Source organism: Drosophila subobscura, chromosome A (assembly GCF_008121235.1).
Source record: "Drosophila subobscura isolate 14011-0131.10 chromosome A, UCBerk_Dsub_1.0, whole genome shotgun sequence".
Lineage (NCBI taxonomy): Eukaryota > Metazoa > Arthropoda > Insecta > Diptera > Drosophilidae > Drosophila > Drosophila subobscura.
Window position 1 is genome coordinate 21,330,302 of NC_048530.1, and position 23,730 is coordinate 21,354,031.

General features: G+C 43.4%; 1 protein-coding gene across 15 annotated transcripts in view; it reads left to right on the top strand.

Moving 5' to 3' along the window:
* Positions 1–23,730, top strand: part of LOC117892502 (potassium voltage-gated channel protein Shaker) — a 106,003-nt gene that overhangs the window by 73,863 nt on the left and 8,410 nt on the right. For 11 of the 15 annotated variants that reach the window (XR_004648727.1, XM_034798832.1, XM_034798840.1 and 8 more), the window contains 8 exons: positions 12,022–12,145; positions 12,259–12,427; positions 12,631–12,727; positions 13,469–13,664; positions 13,771–13,892; positions 14,506–14,659; positions 15,191–15,362; positions 21,072–21,201. Coding sequence is in view for 14 of the 15 variants with exons in the window: in XM_034798832.1 (XP_034654723.1) it covers positions 12,022–12,145; positions 12,259–12,427; positions 12,631–12,727; positions 13,469–13,664; positions 13,771–13,892; positions 14,506–14,659; positions 15,191–15,362; positions 21,072–21,201 (1,164 nt within the window). In the remaining variant the exon portion in view is untranslated. Of the gene's footprint in view, positions 1–12,021; positions 12,146–12,258; positions 12,428–12,630; positions 12,728–13,468; positions 13,665–13,770; positions 13,893–14,505; positions 14,666–15,190; positions 15,384–21,071; positions 21,202–22,914; positions 23,486–23,730 lie in introns of those variants that run through there. The other 4 variants (XM_034798886.1, XM_034798894.1, XM_034798880.1 and 1 more) reach the window with 2 other exon arrangements.

Genomic DNA, 23,730 nt, shown 5'->3' on the forward strand with positions numbered 1-23,730 from the left:
AGATGGCTTCCTTCCTCTGGATATTGCCTCAAGCTGCAGGATGTGTGAGCATCAAACTGTTGCACCAACACAGGCACAAGCAAGAGCAGAAACACAAACACAAACATCGTACACTTCGATATATAGAGCGCGAGGTAGAAGCAAGGGTGGAGAAGCTAATCTAAATTGATTAAAAATTGCTCAATGAGAGGGGGAATCATGCTCGGGAATCGGCAGACAGCAGATGGCAGAACACAGAGACGAATGGCTACGAAAGGGATGTACTAGGGGGGCAGGGTACGGGGTACGGGGTAGCCCATGGCATAATGCAGTTTGACCATCAATCAATTAGCATCTATAAGCGACAAGTGTGTGGAACACTTGCCAATCCTTGGATAACTAATTGAAAACCGATCGAAGAGCGAGGTCAGATTACCATCCGCCATCCGCAATCCGCCTGCTGCCATGGACGATGCCATGGAGTTGTATGTATTTTTATTTTTATTGCGTTTCTGCTTGCTTTGATTTCGTTTTGATTTGCATTTGTGTTTATTTGTTAAATGTTTTTCTTTTGGATTATTTCTTGCATCTGGTCATTTCTCCACCTCGATTTGGAATGCTCCGCTACAATCTTGAGCTTCTCAGTCGCTCAGTTGAACAGCCTCGAAGCCCCCTAGAAGCGACGCACAATTCATTTACATTGATCAGAGTCAAGAATACTTATGCTTCCTGGACTTGGCTTTAATTTGTAAAGAAATTTGAAAGTCTGTCTTCCCCCTGTCCTCATTGTGACTGCAAATTCCTTTCAGCATTGGCTTCCAGCTTCCAGCTTTCAGCTTAGCTGCTGGAAAATAAAAAACAAACAGTTGCAACGGAAACTCTTTTTGGCCCCTGGACTTGAGTCTTTTGTTCCCTGCTACATATTCATCTCTGGCATCCCGGCCATCCCCTTTGTTCGTGCCGTCGCTCCATGCAAAACGCCCGCCCGACATTGTGCAAATATGCAACTCGAGATGAGATTCAGCTTTAACTTCGGTTTGGTTCCATATTTTAGTTCAAATTTCTGGATTTTGCCAGAGCTCGCAGCTTGCATTTCTGATCTTTCATCATCTCGAGCTGCACTTGGACTCTGTTTTGGCCTTTAGCCTGTAAGAAAGTTCTCTGGCAGCATCCTTAGCTTGAGTTCATCTGCACCTTCTCCTGTTCATCTACATATTCAGCCCCAGCAGTTCTTAGCCCAGTTCTCAGCCACGTTAGATTCAGTTGAGTTCAGTTGAGCTCGCTTCAGTTCATCTCAGTTCGGTTGAGTTGGCCTCTCTCTCTGTCCTGTCATGGAGCGAGGGCCTCCATAAAATGCGTGACAAGACAAAAGCGACACAGAGGCGTGAGTGGATGTCTCCGTCTCTCCTTCTCCAGCTCTCTCTGCCTTTGGGTTGTGGGGTGTAAGGTGGGTGCGGGTGAGGGTGAGGGTGAGGGTGAAGTATTTACTGCGCACACCGACAAAAAAAATAGCAGAATCAGACCCAAAGAAGGAAACGAAATTCATGACGCTGACGTTGGATGGTGGCTGAACGGAGGCGGTTGGGTGGGTTTGGGGGGCTTGGGCAATGAGGAGCCCGGCTCGCTGGGGCCTAGCCAGGACAGTACAGCATAGGACAGGCCCGGCCGGCCCTCGGGGACCAACAAACACACATACACACACACACACACACACACACACACACACACACACATACAGCTGCAATAACACCAAGCACGCAGACGCAACGAAAAACGAAAAAACAAACACCAAAAAAAAAGAAAAATCAACTAAAAAAGCGAAGAAAATTGAGACAAAATAAAAGCAAACTTGACAGCTGCTTAACACTCCCGTCTGCAGGAGGGACAGAGAGAGAGAGAGAGAAAGAGTGAGTGTGGGGGGAGACAGAGAGCAGGAGCTGGTTTCGGGTGATGTATAGGTAAGAGGCGTCTGATAATAACTGCCAAGATAATGGCAGAAGGACGCTCGAAAGAGAGAGGGAGAGAGAGAGAGAGAGAGCGAGCGAGAAAAGCTTTTGACTAGGCGACAGCCACACGAAGCACCGAACAAAGCAGGAAACGCCAACAAGCGCGGGGGGACACACACACACAGAGAGAGAGAGAGAGAGAGAGAGAATGAACAGAAGAGAGAAAAAGCGGCACACGGCACAACGGTAAATGAACGCAGGACACGCACAAAACGGGCCATGTGCGTTGTGTCCTTTCGTGTTTCGCTTGGTATTCGTACTCTTATTCGTATTCGTATTCGCATTCCTGCTCGTATTCATATTCTCGTACTCGTCTCGATCCACTCTCTTCATGCCACCTCCCACCGTCTGTGTGTTGCATAAATCCGCCAACAAGTTTCCCATTGTGCATGGCCGCCCACCCAACACCTTACTCTCCCTGCTCCCACTCGTTCGCTCGCTCTCACATCCATCCCGTCCCATCCCATTACATACGTTTCGTTTTCATCGTGTTTCGCTACGTTTCGTTTCCTTTTGCTCGTGTCGCTGGTCTCTCCGGTCGCTCGTTTCCATCCCATCCCATCCCATCCATGACTCACGAGAGCTTTTGCCCTCGTGCTGCTGCTGTGTTTTGTTATACACACACACACGCATACGTACTACCTGTTTGTGTGTGTGTGTGTGGGGAGGGTGTACTTCTGTGGGTGTGCGTGTGTGTTGGTGTCATTACAGCGCCAGTTAAGCGCTTACACGCTTCAATTTCTCGCTTGCCACTTATGGCCCCAGCAGCATTTGTCGCCTTTCGTCCTTTCGTCCGCGTTTGTTGTTGTTGCTCCTTCGTTCGTTCGCTCGTTCGTTCGTTCCATTCCACTCGTTCACTCTCGCTATCCATTTTCGTCTCGTTTCACTGCGTTGCACTTCCCAGTTTCCCATCGTTTCGCTTCGTTTCGTTTCGTTTGGTTCTCGGCTGGGTCTCTCCACGTTTTGCGCGCTTCTTCCAGAGGGCACGCGCCCCCGCACCCGCCACCGCCACCGACTCCACATCCGCACCCGCACTGGAAGGCCCATCGAGCAATGCTCCTCGTACTCCTCGTACAAGCACGTACGAAAAATACGAAATATGAAAAATACAAATCAAACCAACGGGAGAATCACCTCCGGCCAGAGCAGCAGCATCCTCCTCTTCCGCAACTTGCCTCTACTTACCTCACCTGCCACTTATTCTACTCTCATCCTCCATCCGCTATCCTGCATCCCACATCCTCTTTGTGGCTTCTCTCTGTGTACTTTCCCGTTCGAATTCAACTCCAAAAAACTATTGGTTGACACACTTTGAGTCGGTTCTTTTTTTGTGTCTTTTTTTTGTGCCGTTCGTGCGGTCGTGTGTCGCAAAGTGAAAGTTGACTGCAACTTGATGATGTCCTGAAGGACCACCAAGGCGTGTGTGTGTGCGTGAGAGAAAACTTTTACAAATTTAGAAATTATGTGCAAAAAAACAAGTGGAAAAAGTGGATAATGAAGGCATCAGCAGCCATGTAGCTGTAGGCGTGGGCACTCTTAGGCATAGGCATAGGCACCTTCCCTTGTATTTATAACCAGACCAGGATAAATCCCTCTCTTTCTCTCTCTCTCTCTCTACACCCGTGTGTGTGTGCGTGTGCGTGCATGTGTGTGCTTACCTGTGCGGCTGCTTGCTCCTGGGGCACCATCTACCCGAAAGGTTCAAGGTTGTTCTTCCCAACTAAAAAACGCAACAACAAAAAACACTGAAAACTCGCGCCAAAAACAAAAAACAATCTCAATCAGTGCCAATAGTTTCAACTGCAAAACGAACCCAAAAGAGTGAACCAAAAGTGAAGAGAGAGAGAGAGAGAGGGAGTAAAGAGAAGTGTAGATGAAGGTAAAGACAAATAAACATAAATACAAGCGAAAATGGAGACGAAGGTGTTGGTGCGGGTCTGAAAATCAATAGGTAAAGGACATTCAAGGCACACAAGCCAGAGCCTCCTCGCTTCATCTCTCTCTCGTTCTCGCTCGTTTTCTGGCACACACTTTCTCCGATTTTCCACCTCCGTGTCTCTCTCTCTCTCTCTGTGCTCTGCCGCTTTCTTGTTCACTCATTGCCTCTCAGCTTCTGTTTCGGTTTCGGCTTTCTTTTGGCTCGCCCGAAAAACAGAAAAAAAAAAAAATCATTGGGCCTATTTTTACAACAAAAATGACATTGGAAATAGCATACGTACATGTGTGTATGTATTGTGTCTGTGTGCCTGTGTGAGGACTGCGCCTAAAAGCGGAAATTAACATTTTCACTTGCTGTTTCCGGTTTGCAAGCCAACAACAACAACAAAAGTGTAACTCAAATGCCGAATGTGCAAGTGTTTTTTTTTTTTGAGGCGTCAAAAACTAATGAAAAATCCATTCCGGCAGATTGAGCTGAAAAATGAATTTAAATCATATCAAAAACTAAACCAAAAACCACAAAAAATCGTAATAAATAAAATACGCATAAAAACGAAACCATGTGAAAAATGTAAAAACCATAAAATTAATGGTAAACCCCGACACGAACGTACAGAAGAACCGGAAGAGCAATATGCCGAGAACAGACGACAGGAAAATGCACCTAAAATGGCATAAAAAGAACCGCAAACTCGCCATTGGACAGCACTGAGAAATCAACCACGAAGTCAGTCAATGCCAACGCCAACGTACCACACAAAATCAGCAACAAAATGTAAAGCAACAAAAAACCTAAAGCCAAACAAATACACAAAAAAAGAACTATCAAAATCCAAGTCAAGTCTTCTCAACCTAAACCAAAAACCCAAAACTAAATCTAAACTGTAACTGAAACCGAAAGGGAAAAGAAAACTCAACGAAATCTTACCAAAAGAAACAAATGATCGAAGGGCTTCTTCTTCACTTTACATTTGATTTTACACAAGAAATGCAACAAAACCCAAGAATGCCAAATGCTAGTCGAGCCGAGGGCCAAAACTGAGAAGAGGAACAGCCGTGGGATCAATGGCCATTGATCCTCCATGAAGCACGGAGAACAGCAGACTGGAGAGGAGCAGCGGGACAAATCACAGACGAAGAAGAAGGCAGCCAAAGTTAGCCAAAGCAAGGAGAGCCGAGGCAAGTTGCAGCTCAGAGACGGAGGCCAAAACACACACAAGAAAGTGGAGCTGAACGTGGACGGACTGGCAGATCGAAGGCAAGCGGCAGCAGGAAGCCAAGCCAGTTTGGGTAGCCAAGCAGGAGTGGAGTTGGGAGACCAGTCCCAGTTTCCCGAGTCCCGCGTAGATCGGGACTGGGGTTGCGCCTGCGCCTGCGCTGAGCATTGGCGCAGTTAGAAATTCGAACAACTTGCTCGTCCTCAACCATTTCCCGCATCGATTTCATCGAGAGATGGGGCCTCACACCCGTTCTACGACCGCGCCAGGAGCAACCGTTGAGCGGTGAAAATCTATCCACCGCCTCGCCCCCTCTTCTGCGCGATAGGTAATATAGAATATCTGAATTTCCCACTTTATCCATAACCAAATATAATATAACCCATGCTAATTCTCACGAGAACTCTTTCAAAATCACTGAAAATGTATGTGTAACCTTTTAGAGCCATTCGGTTGATATTTAAAGTCTCTTCTGCATCGTTGGGCACACTTTTGGGCACTGCACTCTGCAGCTGGTAGCCTCCAGGGAGGAGACATGCTCCGTGTGGCCAGGCTGCGGCAAGGGAGTGCGGCATGGAGTCAAGTGACCCAATGCACTCTGCAGATACTCGTAACCCGAAACGAAACCCATTTCGCACACTTTTCATTGCCTGCTCTGGTCCGTTCTCATCAGATAATAATGATGAAGATGATGACACGAATGCCACATCGCTCAATGCAGATGCACGCACACAGGAACTCACACACACACACACACCACAGAGAGAAAGCCAAAGGAGGGCAAGCAATGCGGCGTATGCGCAATGTGACATTGACAGCTTCCCCAAAAACAGCAACAGCAACAGCAACAGAAACAGCAGCGTCAGTGGCAGTGGCAGTGGCAGCAAACAGAAGTTTCACCGCATCAATATCATTAACATGCCGCCACAGCAGCAGCCAGCCCCTTAGCCCCACAGCACCCACAAGAGCCACAATGAACCCCAGCACCGACACCGACTCTCTGCCCTCGATTGAGACATAACAATATCCTTTGATGATATCCTGTAATCGTCTCAGTGAATTGAAATGAGTTTGACATTGATAATGTTGCCTGCCGCCTTTCAATGGCAACGGGAATGGGAATTCTGATGGGTATGGGTATCGGTATGGGGATGGGGATGGCACACAATAAAGTGCGGTAGCTGCTTAAGAATTGTCGGTTAACATTATCCCCTGCCACTTTTTGCTTTCGCTTTTTCCTTTACCTACTTTTATATTTTCTTCCCTTGTGTTGCGAGTATTTTTTTGGGGCACTGGCGATGGCGTTCCTATCGCATACAGCTCCTGCCGCAGCTCAGCATTGATGGGCTTCGAATTGATGGCCGAGCTAATCGCTGACGCTGAATCCTTTGCCCTTGTCCTTATCCTTATCCGCAAAGCTCTGCCCCATGCCCCATGCTGCGGCTGCTGCTGTTGATTGACGAGGCTTACACTTTCACTTTGCCATTTTACTCTCTCTCTCTCTCTCTCTCTCTCTCTCTCTTTCTCTCTGGGCCAAACAATTGCAACTTGACTTCTCGACAGTGTTTGCTGTTTGCCGCTTGCTATTTGCTGTCATTGTTCTTGACTCTTGATCCCCGCCTGCTGGCTCTGTTGGTATGGCTGCTGCTGCTGTTGGTCCTGCTGCCTGCCAGTGCCAGTGCCAGTGCCACAGCTGGGTCTGCTGGCAGCGACAAGGCGACAAGCGACGTCAACGTCAGGCAACAAAGCCATGAACAATGGACAGCGAACAGCGAACAGCAAGCACAATGAGCACACACACACACACACACACACAAATGGACATATGTACATTCACACACACAGACAAACACACAGACACATATACACATATGCATTTGGGTCTTATGGGTCGGCCATTGTGTGTCTCGTTTGCTGTCTGCTCTCTGCTCTTTGCACGCTTTTGTGTCGCTTTCACTCGCTTGACTTTTCCCTCCTACATTTTGTGTTTACATGCTCCATCCGCCCCAGTCCCTTGCATGTACATATGTACCTTATGTATGCACTGCATTAAAATTAAAACCACACAAGGAATAAGGGATAGATGGATGGATAGGGACATAAATGCTTTTGGGGAACTTCATCAGCTGAATGGAGATTACTTTGATTGTGAGCAAGCGTAACACAATCGATTCGAACTCGTTTTGCCACGGTGGAGAGAGTGGGAGTGGGATTAGGAGAGAGGGCAAATTCGATTCGATTGTTCGAAAATAAGAGTCTATTAATGGTTCTGCTACTGGTACTGCCACTGGTCACTGCTCCATGACAATGAATGCGGACACTGCGATGGGATAAGAGTGTGTGAGTGTCTGCTGTGTGGGCTTATGGTATCGATTCGAGTGCACAAATTAATCCTTAGGCTACAGTTTCCAAACAGCTTGGTTCCAGGAAAAGCCAATTCCATTGTTGATGCAATTGGGCAGAGGTGCAGAATGCTTTTGGCTCAAAGTTGGCAATGATTAGCAAATCATTGATGGCTCAATGGTTACCTTTATCGCTTATGCTGAGGTTATGGATCAGGTGTGCTCTTATTACAGACAGGACCCATGCCCCTTCCATTCCTCTGTGTGCCATCAGCGACTTTGTTTTGCGCTCACTTGAGACGTAAGCGAAAGTTTCACCTTTGGCGAAGTTTTGTAAATTGCGCGCTTAACAAGTTTGCCCCTGTCCCACTCCACTTCACTGCTTCGTGCTGTGTGTGTGTGTGAGTGTGTGGCTTTATCCTTAGTTCTCTTCCTTTTCGGATAATAAACGACTCAAAGTTTCAAATAGCGGAACATGTTTAAAATGCCTGACGTGCACACAATCATTCTCTCAGTCCTTCAGCTCTTCAGGCCTTTGGTCCGTTAGTCCTTTAGGCCTCCACCTTCACTTCAGTGCTCCTTTGCCACCTTCTTTCAGTCATTCTCATGCCTCACGCCTGGCCACACACGTGCAACAACGCCACAACGCAAGCATACAGCCCCCAGGGGGAGGGAGGGAACAAACAGCACAGCTGCAGCACCTGCACCTGCAGCAGCAACGCTCTACATCCATGGGGTTGCATGTTGTGTGCGCAGAGAACCCGAGAAATGGTTGCCAAAAATAACAAATAAAAACAACAACGCCAAAACAGAAAGCGTCAAACAAGAATGAAAACGAAAAACAACAACAACAACAAAAAGAAAAGCAGCAAAAAATGGAAAGGCACAAACACGGAAAACAACAAATAAAACAAAGCGAAAACCCACACAAATTGTGCACGCAACTGGCCAAGGTCAGGCAGGGCAGGGCAGGTCCGTCCGTCCTACAGTCCGTCCGTCAGCCAGTGGCCCGGTAACTGCCTGCTGCCTGCCTGCTCCCGGCTACCTGCTCTGGCTCTGGCTATGGGTCCGACCTGGTGCCCAGGCCAAGGATTTGCATAACTCGACTCCGCTGCTGTGGCCGTGAGGCCCTGATTCCATCGTAGCTTTTCCCTCTTCCCCTTTTGCAATCTGCATCTGACGATTGATTGCACCGGAACCGACACCGACTCACAGTCGAGAAATCCGTTTCAGCTCCGCGGAAAGTGTGAAATGCAAAGCACAACCATGTGGGGGCGGAGCATACCTTTTCGATGCACTCATTCATTCATGCTCGCATTTACAACTTTTGCCATTCGAATGCCGTTTGTGACGTCAGCGCGCAAATGAGTCTCGCCCTTACCTGGCACAGTTCAAGCTTCCTGGCAGTACACACCCCACACCCCATCCCACTCCACACGTATCCGTTGATGGAATCTTACGATTGAAACTTTGTAACTCCAAATGGGAATGTTCCTTGCTAAAGACTTTTTCGGCATAAATATTAAAGATGTTAAATGATCTAAAGCCTGGATTTCAGGCACTGCAAAGTGTGTGTTCTCATCCAATTCTGCTAAGTGGATTTCCAAGTCATTTCTTTGTTCTCCCCCGTTCAGCTCCTTCCATCATCATCATCATCAGCAGCAGCAGCCATGGAGGCTTGCTTGCTGCTTGCAATCTTTTGCCAGCTGCTGACTGGGTTTGTTGATTAACTTGAAGATGCATATACATATGTATGTATGTATGTATGCATGTATACATCATACATAGGCACATGTACATGCATATGTATGCATATGCCAGCTTGCATAAGCAGGCAGCCAGTCGATGAGGGGTGACTGAGTGACTCTGAGTGAGTGTTCATCAGTTCAAGGCTCTCTCTTCCGCTTCCTTTTGTGTCCCTCGAGTGTGTGCTCTGTATGTGTGTGTGTGCCTTAAATTCCCTTCTCCATTAATTCATACAATTCAGCACATGTTGATGATGTGGCTAAAAATAGTCAGGATGACTTGGTGAGAGGCGGCATCAGGCATGCTCTCTGTCGTTGCCTTGACCGGCATCCACGCAGACAAAGAACACAGAAAAAGAACACACAAACACACACACACACACATGCACACAAAGAGTTGCATCTAGTACACAGATCTGAGGGCAAGATTTACACTTTGATTTTCGCCTTTGTCCATTGCATTGAACTTCAGTCCCTCCACTCCGATTTCCACTCCGTTGCAGTGGCAGTTTTCTGCTTTCTGCTTTCGGCATTCGGCTTATGCAACATCCACAGCGGCACCTGCCTCACCGCATGCGGAAGTGCACACACAGACACACACACACACACTCTGATGTATACCAATGGCTGCCATGTACTAGTGAGTAAATAGTGTAAATAGGTCGCTGCACCAGCGACTCATCGCATCGCATCGACTGGCGTCGTCGGCGGCATTTAGAAGAGGAGGCGACAATGACGTCACAGCCGCATCAGGCAGGGCAGGCGTCAGCAATAGCCAAAGTGCCGCTGACCTATATAAAGAGTGAGAAAGGGGTTGGAAAAGAGAGATGCAGATACAGAGCGATGCAGAGGGCAGGGAAGGAGCGAAAGGAGGAAGCAAATGCCAAAGCAATAGCAAGAGCAAGAGAGTAAAAGTAAGAATAAAGTGCTGACTGACATTTACATACACAGATACACATTTGGCATATGGCCCCATCCCATACACACACCCAGAGGAATATAAAAATATGCAAGCCCACACACACAGACAGACAGGTGCACTTCTGGTACACAGATGCAACACACACAGCAATACACCTTGGCCAAATTGTTTGTTGACATTCGCAAAGAACGAACTCTGACCGACTTTACCTGATGCCGGCCTTTTCCTCACTCTCTCTCTCTCTCTCTCATTTTCTACCTATGGCTCTTTGTCGCTGTTTCTCTCTGTTATCGGCTTTTGGCTGCATGGAGCATTAACAGCCCAGTCCGCTCTCTCTCGATATTTCGATTGCCTAAATAATGATTCATTTTCCATTGGAACAAGCTTCAAATACGGGCGCTTTGCACAGCATATTTTGTGATTCATTTAGTTATGTTGTACTTACAAATATTTACTAGAATTTAATGCCACCTGAAACAGACACAAATATGACAGACTTACTCGTTGTAGAGGGATGCAATCTATTTGTTGCCCTTAGCACTATTTTTTTGCCAGAGAGCATTCGACTGAATCTATTGATGGGGACAGAGAAAAACGCGGAGGCATGGAATCGCAGGAAGAAAGTAGCGAGAGAGGCAAATTATATTTTGACAAACAATTTGTACGAGAATGCACTTTAGCCATCGCTCCCTCTAGCCCCATTTCTCTCTTGTCTGTGCCTTCCCTGCCTGTCCATATATTAACCCATGGCTGGCCAAAAGAGTGGGTGCAGCGGCTGCCTGTCGTTCGTGCACTGCACTTACACGCTTAATTAAATGCCACGGCACGGCGCCAAATACTCGTAGCACAGGCAACAGCAACAGCAATCCGAGCCACACTCGTGCCTGTGCCTGTGCCTGGGTCTGGCTCTGTGCTAGGGTGTGGGTGTGGATCTGCTTCTGGGCCTCGGAAAATTGCCAGCAGCAACCGCAGCCACAATTGCACATTGTCAGCAACATCAGCGATAAAGGACAGGGTGCAGGGTGCTGGGTGCTGGGTTCTGGGTGCTGGCAGACAGTGAAGGAGGCATGAAACACGAGTGGTGGGCACACTGCCAGCTGTGGGCGGAACTGTTCGTTTTTATATGGGATTGTAATACAATTCCAATTACAAGTGTAAACATAAGTATACTGCCAGAGCCCATCTCTATCTCTGTGCCTGGACACGGACATGGACATGGACATCGACATGGCACGGACATGGACATGGACATGGCACATGGACTTTGTTGCCTAGGTTCAGGTTGGGATCGTACTGGCCTGGCCCGGTGCTGTCTTGAGTGCGGAGTGCAGTGAATTTAATTTGAGCATTTGAAGCTTAACCACCTCTTGGCCAGGCCAGGCCAGGCCAAGCCATACGATAGCCCCGACCCATGTTTTGGCTAAGGCTATGGCTATCCCTGTCCCTGTGCCTGTGCCTGTGGCTGTGTTTGGGCTCATGTCCAAATATCGTTAGTGGGGCATACAACATACGGCATACAGCAATTGCAATGGCAATTGAAATCGAGAAGGAGAAAACCAAAGCCAAAACCAAAACGAAAACGAAAACAAAAACCGAAAACAAATTCCCCGAACCGCCTCGCAGGCCATCCATTATGCAGCGCCATTGAATATTCAATTGGGGCAAAGGCATCTGGAAAATTGATTCGAGTCCGAAAAGTAATTAAAGACCAGGCCACTGGAGAGCTTTAAGATCGAATCGGTTGAATAATGGAGCTGCGATTACCAGGTTAAATGCGGAATGTCCCACATTCCCACTTACCCACTCCTTATCTATATATTGCTCATACGAATCGTATCTAATATTGTTTTTCTCTTCCATTACTATTTTCAGGTCTTTGCCCAAATTGAGCAGTCAAGACGAAGAAGGGGGGGCTGGTCATGGCTTTGGTGGCGGACCGCAACACTTTGAACCCATTCCTCACGATCATGATTTCTGTGAAAGAGTCGTTATAAATGTGAGTACGAGTGAGACCAACCCCCACCCACCTGAGAACGGAGCATAGCCTCATTCTCCTAAACCTCATCTTAACTTCTTGCATCCCGAAATATTTGCTTTGTTTTGTTATAGGTAAGCGGGCTGAGGTTTGAGACACAACTACGTACGCTTAATCAATTCCCGGACACGCTGCTCGGGGATCCGGCTCGGAGATTACGGTACTTTGACCCGCTTAGAAATGAATATTTTTTTGACCGTAGTCGACCGAGCTTCGATGCGATTTTATACTATTATCAGAGTGGTAAGCATTTCGATCCGTTTTCGAGCCCCGTCTCCCCGTCTTTGCATTCTATGGAACATTCTTCTGATCTCTCTCTCTTCCCTCTTCTGTCTCTATCTCTTCCTTCCTTCATCAATCTGCCTCTTGGTCTGTCTGTCTCTCTTACCATTCACAACAATCACTCATCTGTATATCCTCCTATATACTCGCACTACCATCCACAGGAGGCCGACTACGGAGACCGGTCAATGTCCCTTTAGACGTATTTAGTGAAGAAATAAAATTTTATGAATTAGGTGATCAAGCAATTAATAAATTCAGGTAAGCCAAAGCCAAAGCACAAACTTCAAATCCAAGCTCAAAACTCCAACCCCAACACAAAAACTGAAACAAAATCTAAGCACACAAATTAGGATTTGGTTTAATAATTAATTGAATTAGTGTACTGTGGCATGCAGCACGGCAACCAGAACAGAACAGAGAGTCAACCACAAGGAAATGCAAGATTGCTCCGACTTATTTTGACTTAAGATTGTTGGGAATTTTAGGGAATTTGTAAGCAATAGAGACAAGGTAGCAATTGAACAAAGAAAGGAGCCAAAAGCTGTGGGCAAGTTGACCATTAATCACTACAATGTTGATACGCCATGAGGACGCGCAGTGTGGCTGGGCCGCAGCCGAGAAGACGATCCGCAGGGGCCATGACTAGGAGGATTAACTTACATTTTAGCAGCCAACTCTACACTTTCAACTACATTTTTTCCAATTTTATGGCAGTGCCTCAAAGCTGAGCTTAGCTGAAAGAGCTGCAAAGTGTTGTCCTTCGGATTTCTGCAATGTCAGTCTAGAGTCCAGTCGGCAATCCTTTGCCACTTTAAGCTTGTTTTATGCGGCGTTTCGATGCGAACCAATCCTGTGTCTTGCTGCCAGTGCTGCCCATAGAAACACACACGCAAAATACACTTAAGAATTGGGGGAAAAAACTGAACTGCATGACGACTAATGGTGATGGGTGTGGGTGTGATCGGTCGATCACATTTCTTTGTTTTCTTTTTCTTGCAGAGAGGATGAAGGCTTTATTAAAGAGGAAGAAAGACCATTACCGGATAATGAGAAACAAAGAAAAGTCTGGCTGCTCTTCGAGTATCCAGAGAGTTCACAAGCCGCCAGAGTTGTAGCCATAATTAGTGTATTTGTTATATTGCTATCAATTGTTATATTTTGTCTAGAAACATTACCCGAATTTAAGCATTACAAGGTGCGTACTCCACTCAGCAGTCAGCGGATAATGGATCCAACTGATGCCCCAACTAATGCACACTCCCCTCTCTATTTCTATCTATCTCTCTCTCCCCGCTCTTTAGGTGTTCAATACAACAACAAATGGCACAAAAATCGAGGAAGACGAGGTGCCTGACATCACAGATCCTTTCTTCCTTATAGAAACGTTATGTATTATTTGGTTTACATTTGAACTAACTGTCAGGTAGGCGAAACCACTTTCACTTTCACTTCCACAACTACACCACTCCACCACTCCATTCTCCTCCATACTCCATACTCGTACTCGTATTCGTACCCGTACTCGTATGCATATGTACCATACCACATATAGCATAGCATAAGCTAAGCGAACGAAAGAGATATCTATATAAGTACTAGTAGCACTAGAATACCGATATCTCTCTCTCCCTCTCCCTCTCCCTAACTCTAACTCGAACTCTCTCTCTCTCTATAAATCTACATCGCTATACCTATCCATACATATATTTATCAACGAATAACTAGAACTCGTTCATGTATATATATATTGATACATATTGATTGAATTTTTGTTTTCTTTTCTTCTCTTTATATTTTTGTCTACGTACGAGTATTCCTTCATTTATAATTTTGATGATCTCTCCAACTATCCAACTCTCTCTTACGTCTCTTATTCTCTCTCTCTCTCTCTCTCTCGTTCTCGTTCTCTCTCTCTTTCTTTCTGTTTCGTTTCTCCTCTCCATCTTGCTCTCGCTGTCGCTGTCGCTCTCTCTGTGTGTGAATCTTTAAACCAAACCAAATCGCTGGTCGTTGTATCGATTATTGTGTGTGTTCAGGTTCCTCGCATGTCCGAACAAATTAAATTTCTGCAGGGATGTCATGAATGTTATCGACATAATCGCCATCATTCCGTACTTTATAACACTAGCGACTGTCGTTGCCGAAGAGGAGGATACGTTAAATCTTCCAAAAGCGCCAGTCAGTCCACAGGTATGAGATTCCGTTTGCCCAATACTCTTCCCACCACACACACAAACCCACACATACAATACACATACATATACTATCTATCTATACGTCACACAGAAATACAGTATTAAGTGTTGCCATCATCATTTATGAGTTGCCTGACATGCTCTAGGGTTGCCTGCCCCCCGCCCTCGAGCCCACAACAAAGTCATGTATTATTTTACTCTAACAAAAATCGTAACCCACCGATCGATTACACTGCCTTCACACACACACACACTTATCGATAACACTCCTCGAGGTTATGTTCATTGTTGTGTATCCGTATCCGTATCCGCCCCCCACAGTATTCCTGTTACAATACTAACAAACAGACATTATTTACATCGATCGATCTATGTACATAAATGATTATCCATCAATTCATTCAATACACACACACACACGCACACACTTACACAAACACCTATCAACTATACGTATCTGTGTTCTTCATATGTATGCCACCTACTCTATAAATATATATATATATATTTCGATACAAATTTTTAGGACAAGTCATCGAATCAGGCTATGTCCTTGGCAATATTACGAGTGATACGATTAGTTCGAGTATTTCGAATATTTAAGTTATCTAGGCATTCGAAGGGTTTACAAATATTAGGACGAACTCTGAAAGCCTCAATGCGGGAATTAGGTTTACTTATATTTTTCTTATTTATAGGTAAGTTCCAAACAGCAAAAACGAAAAAAAACAACCAAAATAATAACTATAACAAAACAAAATCCAATTTTTGTTATCGATTTACAAGAATTATCAAAAAAAAAAAAAAAAAAACCGAAAGAAAATACTGCAAAACGACTGCGACCATCCAACATAGCACAGACAGACTCTCCACCCCCGCGCCCACTTTCTCCCCCCACCAACCCACCGCTCTCTCTCTCTCTCTGTCTCTGTCTCTGTCACTCTCTCTCTTTATCTATCAATCTCACTGTCTCTTTGTCTTACTGCCCCCATATATACACACACACACATACTCGTACATCTATCAAAAGTTCTGAGAATCGATAATTAAAACAACCACAAAAGATACATATATACATACCTATAGATACACCTCTCCAAGATACAGAGATCCAGGAGAGATGTATCTGCAACGTATTTGCGAGCGCAAGCCAGCACATTTATGTTAACTGCTCATCACGATCCCCAAATGCCAGAATACCACAACACCGAACACTAACAGCCCCAGCAACCACAAAACACAGCAAACACCACAAAGCATCGGCCAAAGATATACCTAGGAAAACAGCATTAACTCAGACAGCAAACAAAACAGAAAAAAACCAAACACACAAAATGATATTTATTGAATATATAATACAAAACTGTGTTGCTTTTTAAGAATTTATCATTTTCGATATTTGATTTGCCACCCACACAAAACGAAACTAAACTCTCGATTAGAAGATACGATTTGTAGAACCAGAACTTAAGACTAAGTTATCTTTGCCCACGAGCAGCAGCCAAGCAATTAGATATACATACACACTAGTACTTCAGTCAGGAATACTTTCAATCCCCACTTCCACCAGCCAACCAGCCACCCTTTGTCCCCCAACACACCAAATCTCTGACCCCACAGAACCAACCCAGAATCCACAAACCAGAAACCAGAATCCACAAACCAGAACCCTAGAAACCAGAACCTTCCCCTACAACGAACACACATAATCAAGATTCTCAACGATAGAGATTAGACATAAAAACATCAAGCTAAACTAAAGTAATACTAAAGTAAAGTAAACTAGATTTACCATATATAGTCATACCACACACACACGTGAAAACACTCACAAATACACACATGAAAACACTCACAAAAATACACTGAGACACTCCGAGCTACAACAAAAATTAGAGGAAGCGAAGAGCAGCCTAGAGGCCCGTAGTACAGCCCGTGTACAACTCACCCATTTACGTATATCTAACTTATTTATTGTCATCTTAAAACTAGAACTAAGTACAACCATAGGTCGTCAAAAACAAACAAGTGATACTTAGCCATCTCTTATTTATCCCAGCCAGACACCAGCTCAATGCTCAATCTTCCCTTTGCACACACACACGCGCACTTGAAGATACATTTGTACGAGTATATGTATATCCATCCGATACATAAAGATTCCCTAGGAATTAATGACTCTCAAATGTGTGCGTGTTTGTTTGCGTGTGTGTGTGCATCGTGTACAAGTATTGTTCACTTTGGATATGTTCGTTGAGTTTCCGATCGATCTTTTGTTTGCGTTCTATATTTGAGTTTTAGTTTTTATTTTGTGGCTCTAGCGATAACCAGCAGCAATCTCAATGTACTCGAATTTTAGTCTATTACTCCTGATATACTCTGACAAAGTGCGAAAGGCAAATGTTGTGTGCAATGAAATGGAAATCGAGATCAAAACTGAAATCGAAATGGATATCCCCCATTCGCTGTGCCCTCAATGCCGCGCTCAAGTCGTTGGCAATTTTAAGGACTTCACGTAATTTGCACGCAGAATATATCGTTTGTATCTTTCTATCTCTCCATAGCTGTGTATAGCATCTAAACCTCTCCTCTCCACTAAACTCCACTCCACTCCTTTCCTTACAATATTCCCCATTCCCTTTCTTCTCCAACTCTGCAACTCTCCTTTGCTTCGGTTGCCTGTTAAACTGCGTTGAAAATACCTTAAAATTGGCAAACTTCTTGGCGTTCAAGCTGTCCAACCAACCAAACGAAGAGTAGAGTGTTGATCAACACTATCGTTGATCTTTGATCCGTTCCTGGATGGATCAAGCAAACAGAAACGAAAAGAAGATGATAAAAAAACCATCTCTTTCGAATAAAGTATATATTTTTTGTATTGTTGTTCATGTTCTCTATCCACCAATAAAAGTTGTTCGTAAATTGTAAACCGTAAACCGTAATCCGTAATCCGTAAACCGTACTCATCATCAACGTTGTCGTTTCGTTGTCGATGTCCATGTCCACAGACTGTGCCGTGGTTGAAATCTTTTGCTTTTAGTTGATAGTTTCTAGCCTCTAGCTTCTAGTTGATAGTGATCCTAATTTCTAGTTGGTAATTTAATAGCTTATAGTTTGTTGTTGTATCTGTTGAGCGATTAACGTATTAACTAACCATGACTAAGTACCAGACGCGTGTGTCTAATCGCTAGTGTACCATATTTAAACCGACATGTGCATAAACAAATCTATATCTACACATATACCTAACAAACAAATATATCGTTATCTATACGAGCAATATATATGTATGTATGTATGTATGGCAACAACCAATTCAATTAAAAGTCAAATTCAATTAAGTTTTTTGTTTATATTTCTTTTTTTTCGTTGTCTGTGATCTGTTATCTGTTTCGTTCCGTTATGTCTACTTCTCGTTGTATCGCCAAAGTTCCATCTCTAATGCAGCTACCTAAACGCTGTAGTGTATCGATAACTATCGATTAACGGGCCAAAGGCTGTCGATCTGTGATACACGTAACTGATTAAATATACATATGTATACTGATATACTGCTATTTCCTATAGGATTTATGTTATTATTCAATGGTTGCCTTCTGTTCTTTATGTACCTCTATGTACCTATTCAGTTCTCGTATCATTTGTCTTGCAGTAGTTTAGTCTAAACATACTTATACTTGTACTTACATTTATGTATGCATATAATCGTGTATCGATCTATAGATATATATATATGATCAATTAATACCAATGAAATACTACTTATGAATATTGTATTGTACAGAGTATCTATACATACGTACTTAGCTAGCTCCATGTATCCATTTATTTCTAATCAAACCACAAACCTAATAATATATAATATTGATAATAATAAATACTACAAGTATACATAGTTAATCTTGTGGAAAGTTAGTTGCCACCGATCAAGTAGCATTACTAACCACACAAACATACACACACTTACACATACACACACACTAACATACACTCTGTCTCTCTCTCTCTCTCACACACAAACATAATGTTTGTGGCCTAAAAGTAGGCTACACACAGTTGTACCTACTGGCACTTCGGTCATTGCCGAAGTTTTGTACTTTTCCTTTCGAATTTTGTGATAATTTGCAAACTTTTTATGTTACATTCAAACACACACACACAGAGAACACTAATAATACTTACATAAAAACACAAGTGTCACTCCAAGAACTTTCCAAAATCAATTTCCACACAAAAACAAAAAACAAAAACCAAAACAAAAACTGACATCAATTAAAATTAAATAAAATTCCAGTTGCAGTTGTTTCTTCATACCTTATTTTTGTTCCACCTTATCGAATATTCCAATAGTTTTCTTTTAATGCACCAGATTTCAATTCAAACAAAATTAACAACCAAAAAATAAACAAAAAGCATTTACTAATCTATAGCCATAGCCTTATGTATATCTTGTAGTTGTTTTAAAGAGAAAATAAACCAATTTCTTGGAAAATTCCTTGGAAAAGGTACAAACAAAAGGCCACACACAAAATAAAAATAGAATAAAATAAAAAAAAAGACACATCTGTGACGGAAAATGGTTAGACCCATCGTCCTGCGAGGACCCATTCCTCCATTTCCCAACAGATTCCCAAGCAGAAACGCACAAATACTAACGACTCGATTGCATACTAACGATTGATTAATGAATCTGAATCTCTGTTTGACTCGCCCTGAATTAATTGATCGCAGGCGTGGTCCTGTTCTCGTCGGCGGTCTATTTCGCGGAGGCTGGCAGCGACAATTCGTTTTTCAAGTCCATACCGGACGGCTTCTGGTGGGCTGTGGTGACCATGACTACGGTGGGATATGGTGATATGAGGTACAGCCTATTGTTTAAATTGTCCACACGTTCCAATCCCATAATTGTGCTGCTCTGCCATGGGCACCATTGTGGTGTCATGTGCTGGTGCTCTCACTCCTCACAAGCTACTCTCGATCTTGTAAACCTGCTCTAACATCTATCTACATATATATGTATCTACTATTTACTATCTCTCTTTCTTCCTCTCTCTTTAATCTGTTCGTCTGAGTGTTTGTAATGCAAGTCTGTCTGTCTCTAACCCTGCCATCAATCTATCCACTTTATCTCTTTCTCTCTGTCTCTTTTCTGGAGCTGTATATGTCTTAATGTTTTGCTTTTGTCACCATGTTGTGTACATACCATATTATGTATGAGATGCCATCGAAGGACCCACAAAAACGAGCACACACTCAGATTTGAGGGGCTTCATTACGAAGGCCCCATTCCACTCTTCGCTCTCACCCCAGCGCTGTACAGTTGCTCCCCCTGTATATTGAACTGAACGATGTGATTAAGCTCCTGTAAGCCCTTCTTAGATGTTGTACTGTGTGATCGCTCGCTTTTATCCAATATTCCAACTCACATAGACATAACCTCCAACTCTGTACATAAATCTTTAATATATGCATATACGTCCCACATTTTCATTTTCATTTAATGTCTCAGTTCCGTTCCTTTGCGTTCCGTTCATTCCAATTATGATTTTTATGTTTCCACTCCCATCCATCCCCACAAATCGTTTGGCATGGTGTCTGTCAAGCTCCTCCTCTTTCATTCAGTTCGTTTCGTTCCGTCTTCATGTGGACTTCTTTTCATTCGTCTTTAGTATTTAACCATGTGTGTGTGTCTCTCTCCCACCACTTGTCACAGCCAGGCAGCAATGAAAGAGTCTGGATTAATTCTCTGGCCAATTTGGTCGATTGTATGTTCTGCCTGTCGGCGTTTGTTCCACCACAAATACTCGCATATCACCATAGTGAGAGCAATGAGAAAGAAGCTCACCAGAAACCGCTTTCAGTGCCCTCACGCGGTCACATCGTCATTTTGAATTTCTGCTTGGGAATTCCGCCGGATTGCAGATTGGGGAAATGCAGTAAATCGCAGTAGATCCTCAATGGAGTATTCACTCGTGAATGATACAACTCTTTTTGTTAGCCCGAGACAGCAAAACCAAAACAGAGCCAGCCAGGGCTACCCAACTGTCTTGCGGCCGCTGCCGAAGGAGCCGCAGCCCTGGCCGCAGACAACAAGAAACAGAAAGAATGTAACACAAATGAGCCTCACACCAACAAAAAAACAAAAAAACCAAAACAAAAACCAAACACACCGAAAACGGACGAGCTTCTGACGGACCCCTAAGAGACCAAAAGACTACCCACAACGGACACACTTAAAACTCTCTCTATCTCGAAAAAAAAAATAATACAACTTTTTGGTTTAATGTTTATTTTTGAATAAAAATTAAAAAAAAAAAATTTAAAAAAAATTAAAAAATTATAGCAATCAAAAACAATAAGAATATAATACCAATGCAAAGCAATATTTCTCCCATCAATTTTTTTAGGCGTCGTACTCTTCTCATCGGCGGTTTATTTTGCGGAAGCTGGAAGCGAAAATTCCTTCTTCAAGTCCATACCCGATGCATTTTGGTGGGCGGTCGTCACCATGACCACCGTTGGATATGGTGACATGACGTATGCAAATCTATACAATTCTAACTCTTATGATTACCTTTACGATAACTCCAGTTATAATTATGATTATGATTTTGATATCGCTTTATTTTCCCGTTCTCGTTTCCGTTTTTGTTTCGTGTTGTCTCTGTTACCGTTCCCGTTACCGTTAACATTCCTTTCTCTCCTGCCGGGGGCGTGCCGTCGCTATAGCGGCATTCCTCCTCCCGCTACCACCAAATTCTGTTCTATTTTTCGACTACCACTATTTCGTTTTTTATGACTAACCCACCGCTCCATCCCAAAAAGTCAAAGCCTAAATATAATATTTACTGTAAATGGCTAACCAAACCTAAAGCTCCTATATGGTTTTGTAATTACATTCCCGATTATAATACGCAAAAATCCCTAACCAAACCAAACCTAACCCAACTGTTGCTATCTCTTACTTTGACTCGCTGAGCTGTTTGTTTGTATTCTGTATTCAGTATTTGTATTTGTCTATGACAAGTTATATTTGTCTTTGTATTTGTCTCTGTATTCTGTATTTGTATTCGTGTAACCAATTTTGTTCCATTCCGTTTCTTTCATATTACTTTTGACTCATTTGACTCGGTTCTGTTTCACTTTCAATTTAGTTTCAATTCGTTTCACATGCAGAAAGCTTTTGTCTTTCTCTCTCTCTCATTCTGTTTTTCTCATCTCAAAATAGTTTTCATTTCAATGCTGTTCGAAGCGATTGTTTCAGTTTCCAGTTTGCCCTTCAGTTTTAAATGCCATTATTTTATTATCGCAATTATCAATGTAAACGTTGTGTCGTTGTTTAGTTCACCTATGAAAAACCAAAAAAAGAAAAGCAAAATATTGATAACCATATGAAAAATACTAGAAAACTGCTGAAAAATATCCCATCAGCTCAGCTCTATTCCACACTCACCGAGCATTGTACAGTGAAGAGTACAGTGCACTCCCATCCATCCATTCTCATCATCCTAGAAGCTACACATACACTGGCGATCCCCGATAAGGGGGCACACACAAACACACTCACACACACACACAAACACACTGCGAGTATAACGGTAACTTCATTTGCTGCTGCGAAAAAACAGTTAATCGAGTTTTGTTCACACCAACACCAACTCCAACGGCAACTAAACCGAAATATAAAAAGTTTCTACAGAAGAGGAACAGGATAGTAGGAGGGAAAGGCGAGCATGCTGCATGGGCTCAATATGTGCCACGCACACCAGTACACACACACACACACACACACACACACACACACACATACAGACACATTCTCACGCCCATTCCCACACAGACACACAGATATAAAACTTTTTAGCTTTAGCTACTGCCAAAAACAAAAAAAGTGCCCAAGCCGCCTGCCAAATCGAATTACTCGAACTGCCAATGATTCCAGTCCCTCAAACCTCTTGGCCCATAGTCCTGTCCTGACCCATCCATCCATCCATGCCCCGCTCCCATACTGTCAGACGAGAAAAGTTTCTGTTACACACGCACAAATTCTAGTTCTACGTCTCTGTCGATTGTTTCTGTCTGTCCAACTTCCACCTCCCACTTCCACCCACCGGCACCAGCGTTTTTCGATCGCACTTGTGCAATAATTATATTTACATACATATCTAACACAATCACAGCTACAGCTACAGCTACAGGCACAGCTAAAACAGCTCAGCTGCCATCACACTTCAAAGAGTTTTGCTCTACCACCATGCGAGCCACCAATATCCACTAATCCAATACGCTACTCCACTCAAAGTTCCAAGTTCTAAGTGTTGTGCCATCTTTCGAGTAATCTTTTGGTTTGATCGTTCGCTAGACTAATGCCTATTTACTCTCATATACCCTGTACCTACCCTGTATATACATCCCGTACTGCCGTACTACCCGCCTCTATCTATCTATCTATCAATCTACATATGTACGTATCTATATCTACCTATATGTATATCTGCCCAAATACGAATCTCTCTATACATACCTTACCCATCCCCCCTATATGTATGCTATAACTATATATTGAAACGAATATCCATATCTATGCCTATATCTATATCTATATAATGCGTAATGCTGTATGATTTTGCAATTGCATATAGTATATGACAAAAAAAAAAAACAAAATCAAAATAATACCAACGCAAAATGAATATTAAGAACAAACGAGAGTTTTACTTTACATTTCTTATATATTTGTATTTTCATTTTATTTATATCGTTCGTTCGTTAACATCGCTCGCTTCCATCCAAACAAACAAAATACCAATTTTCAAAATATAAAAAAAAACTCCAACCAACAACCAACTCCAAAATTCTCAATTCAAATCAAATCAAAATATAAATCAAAACCAAAAAATTTACAAAACAAAAAAAACTCCCCAACAACGACAAAAATATTTTTGCACAAAAATCTCACCACAAAATACCAAATATCAACGATAACAATCGATAACAACAACGAAATGCAACCCCAAAACGACCGAAACTGAAATCAAAACCGAAATGATCTGCATTGAACTTGTA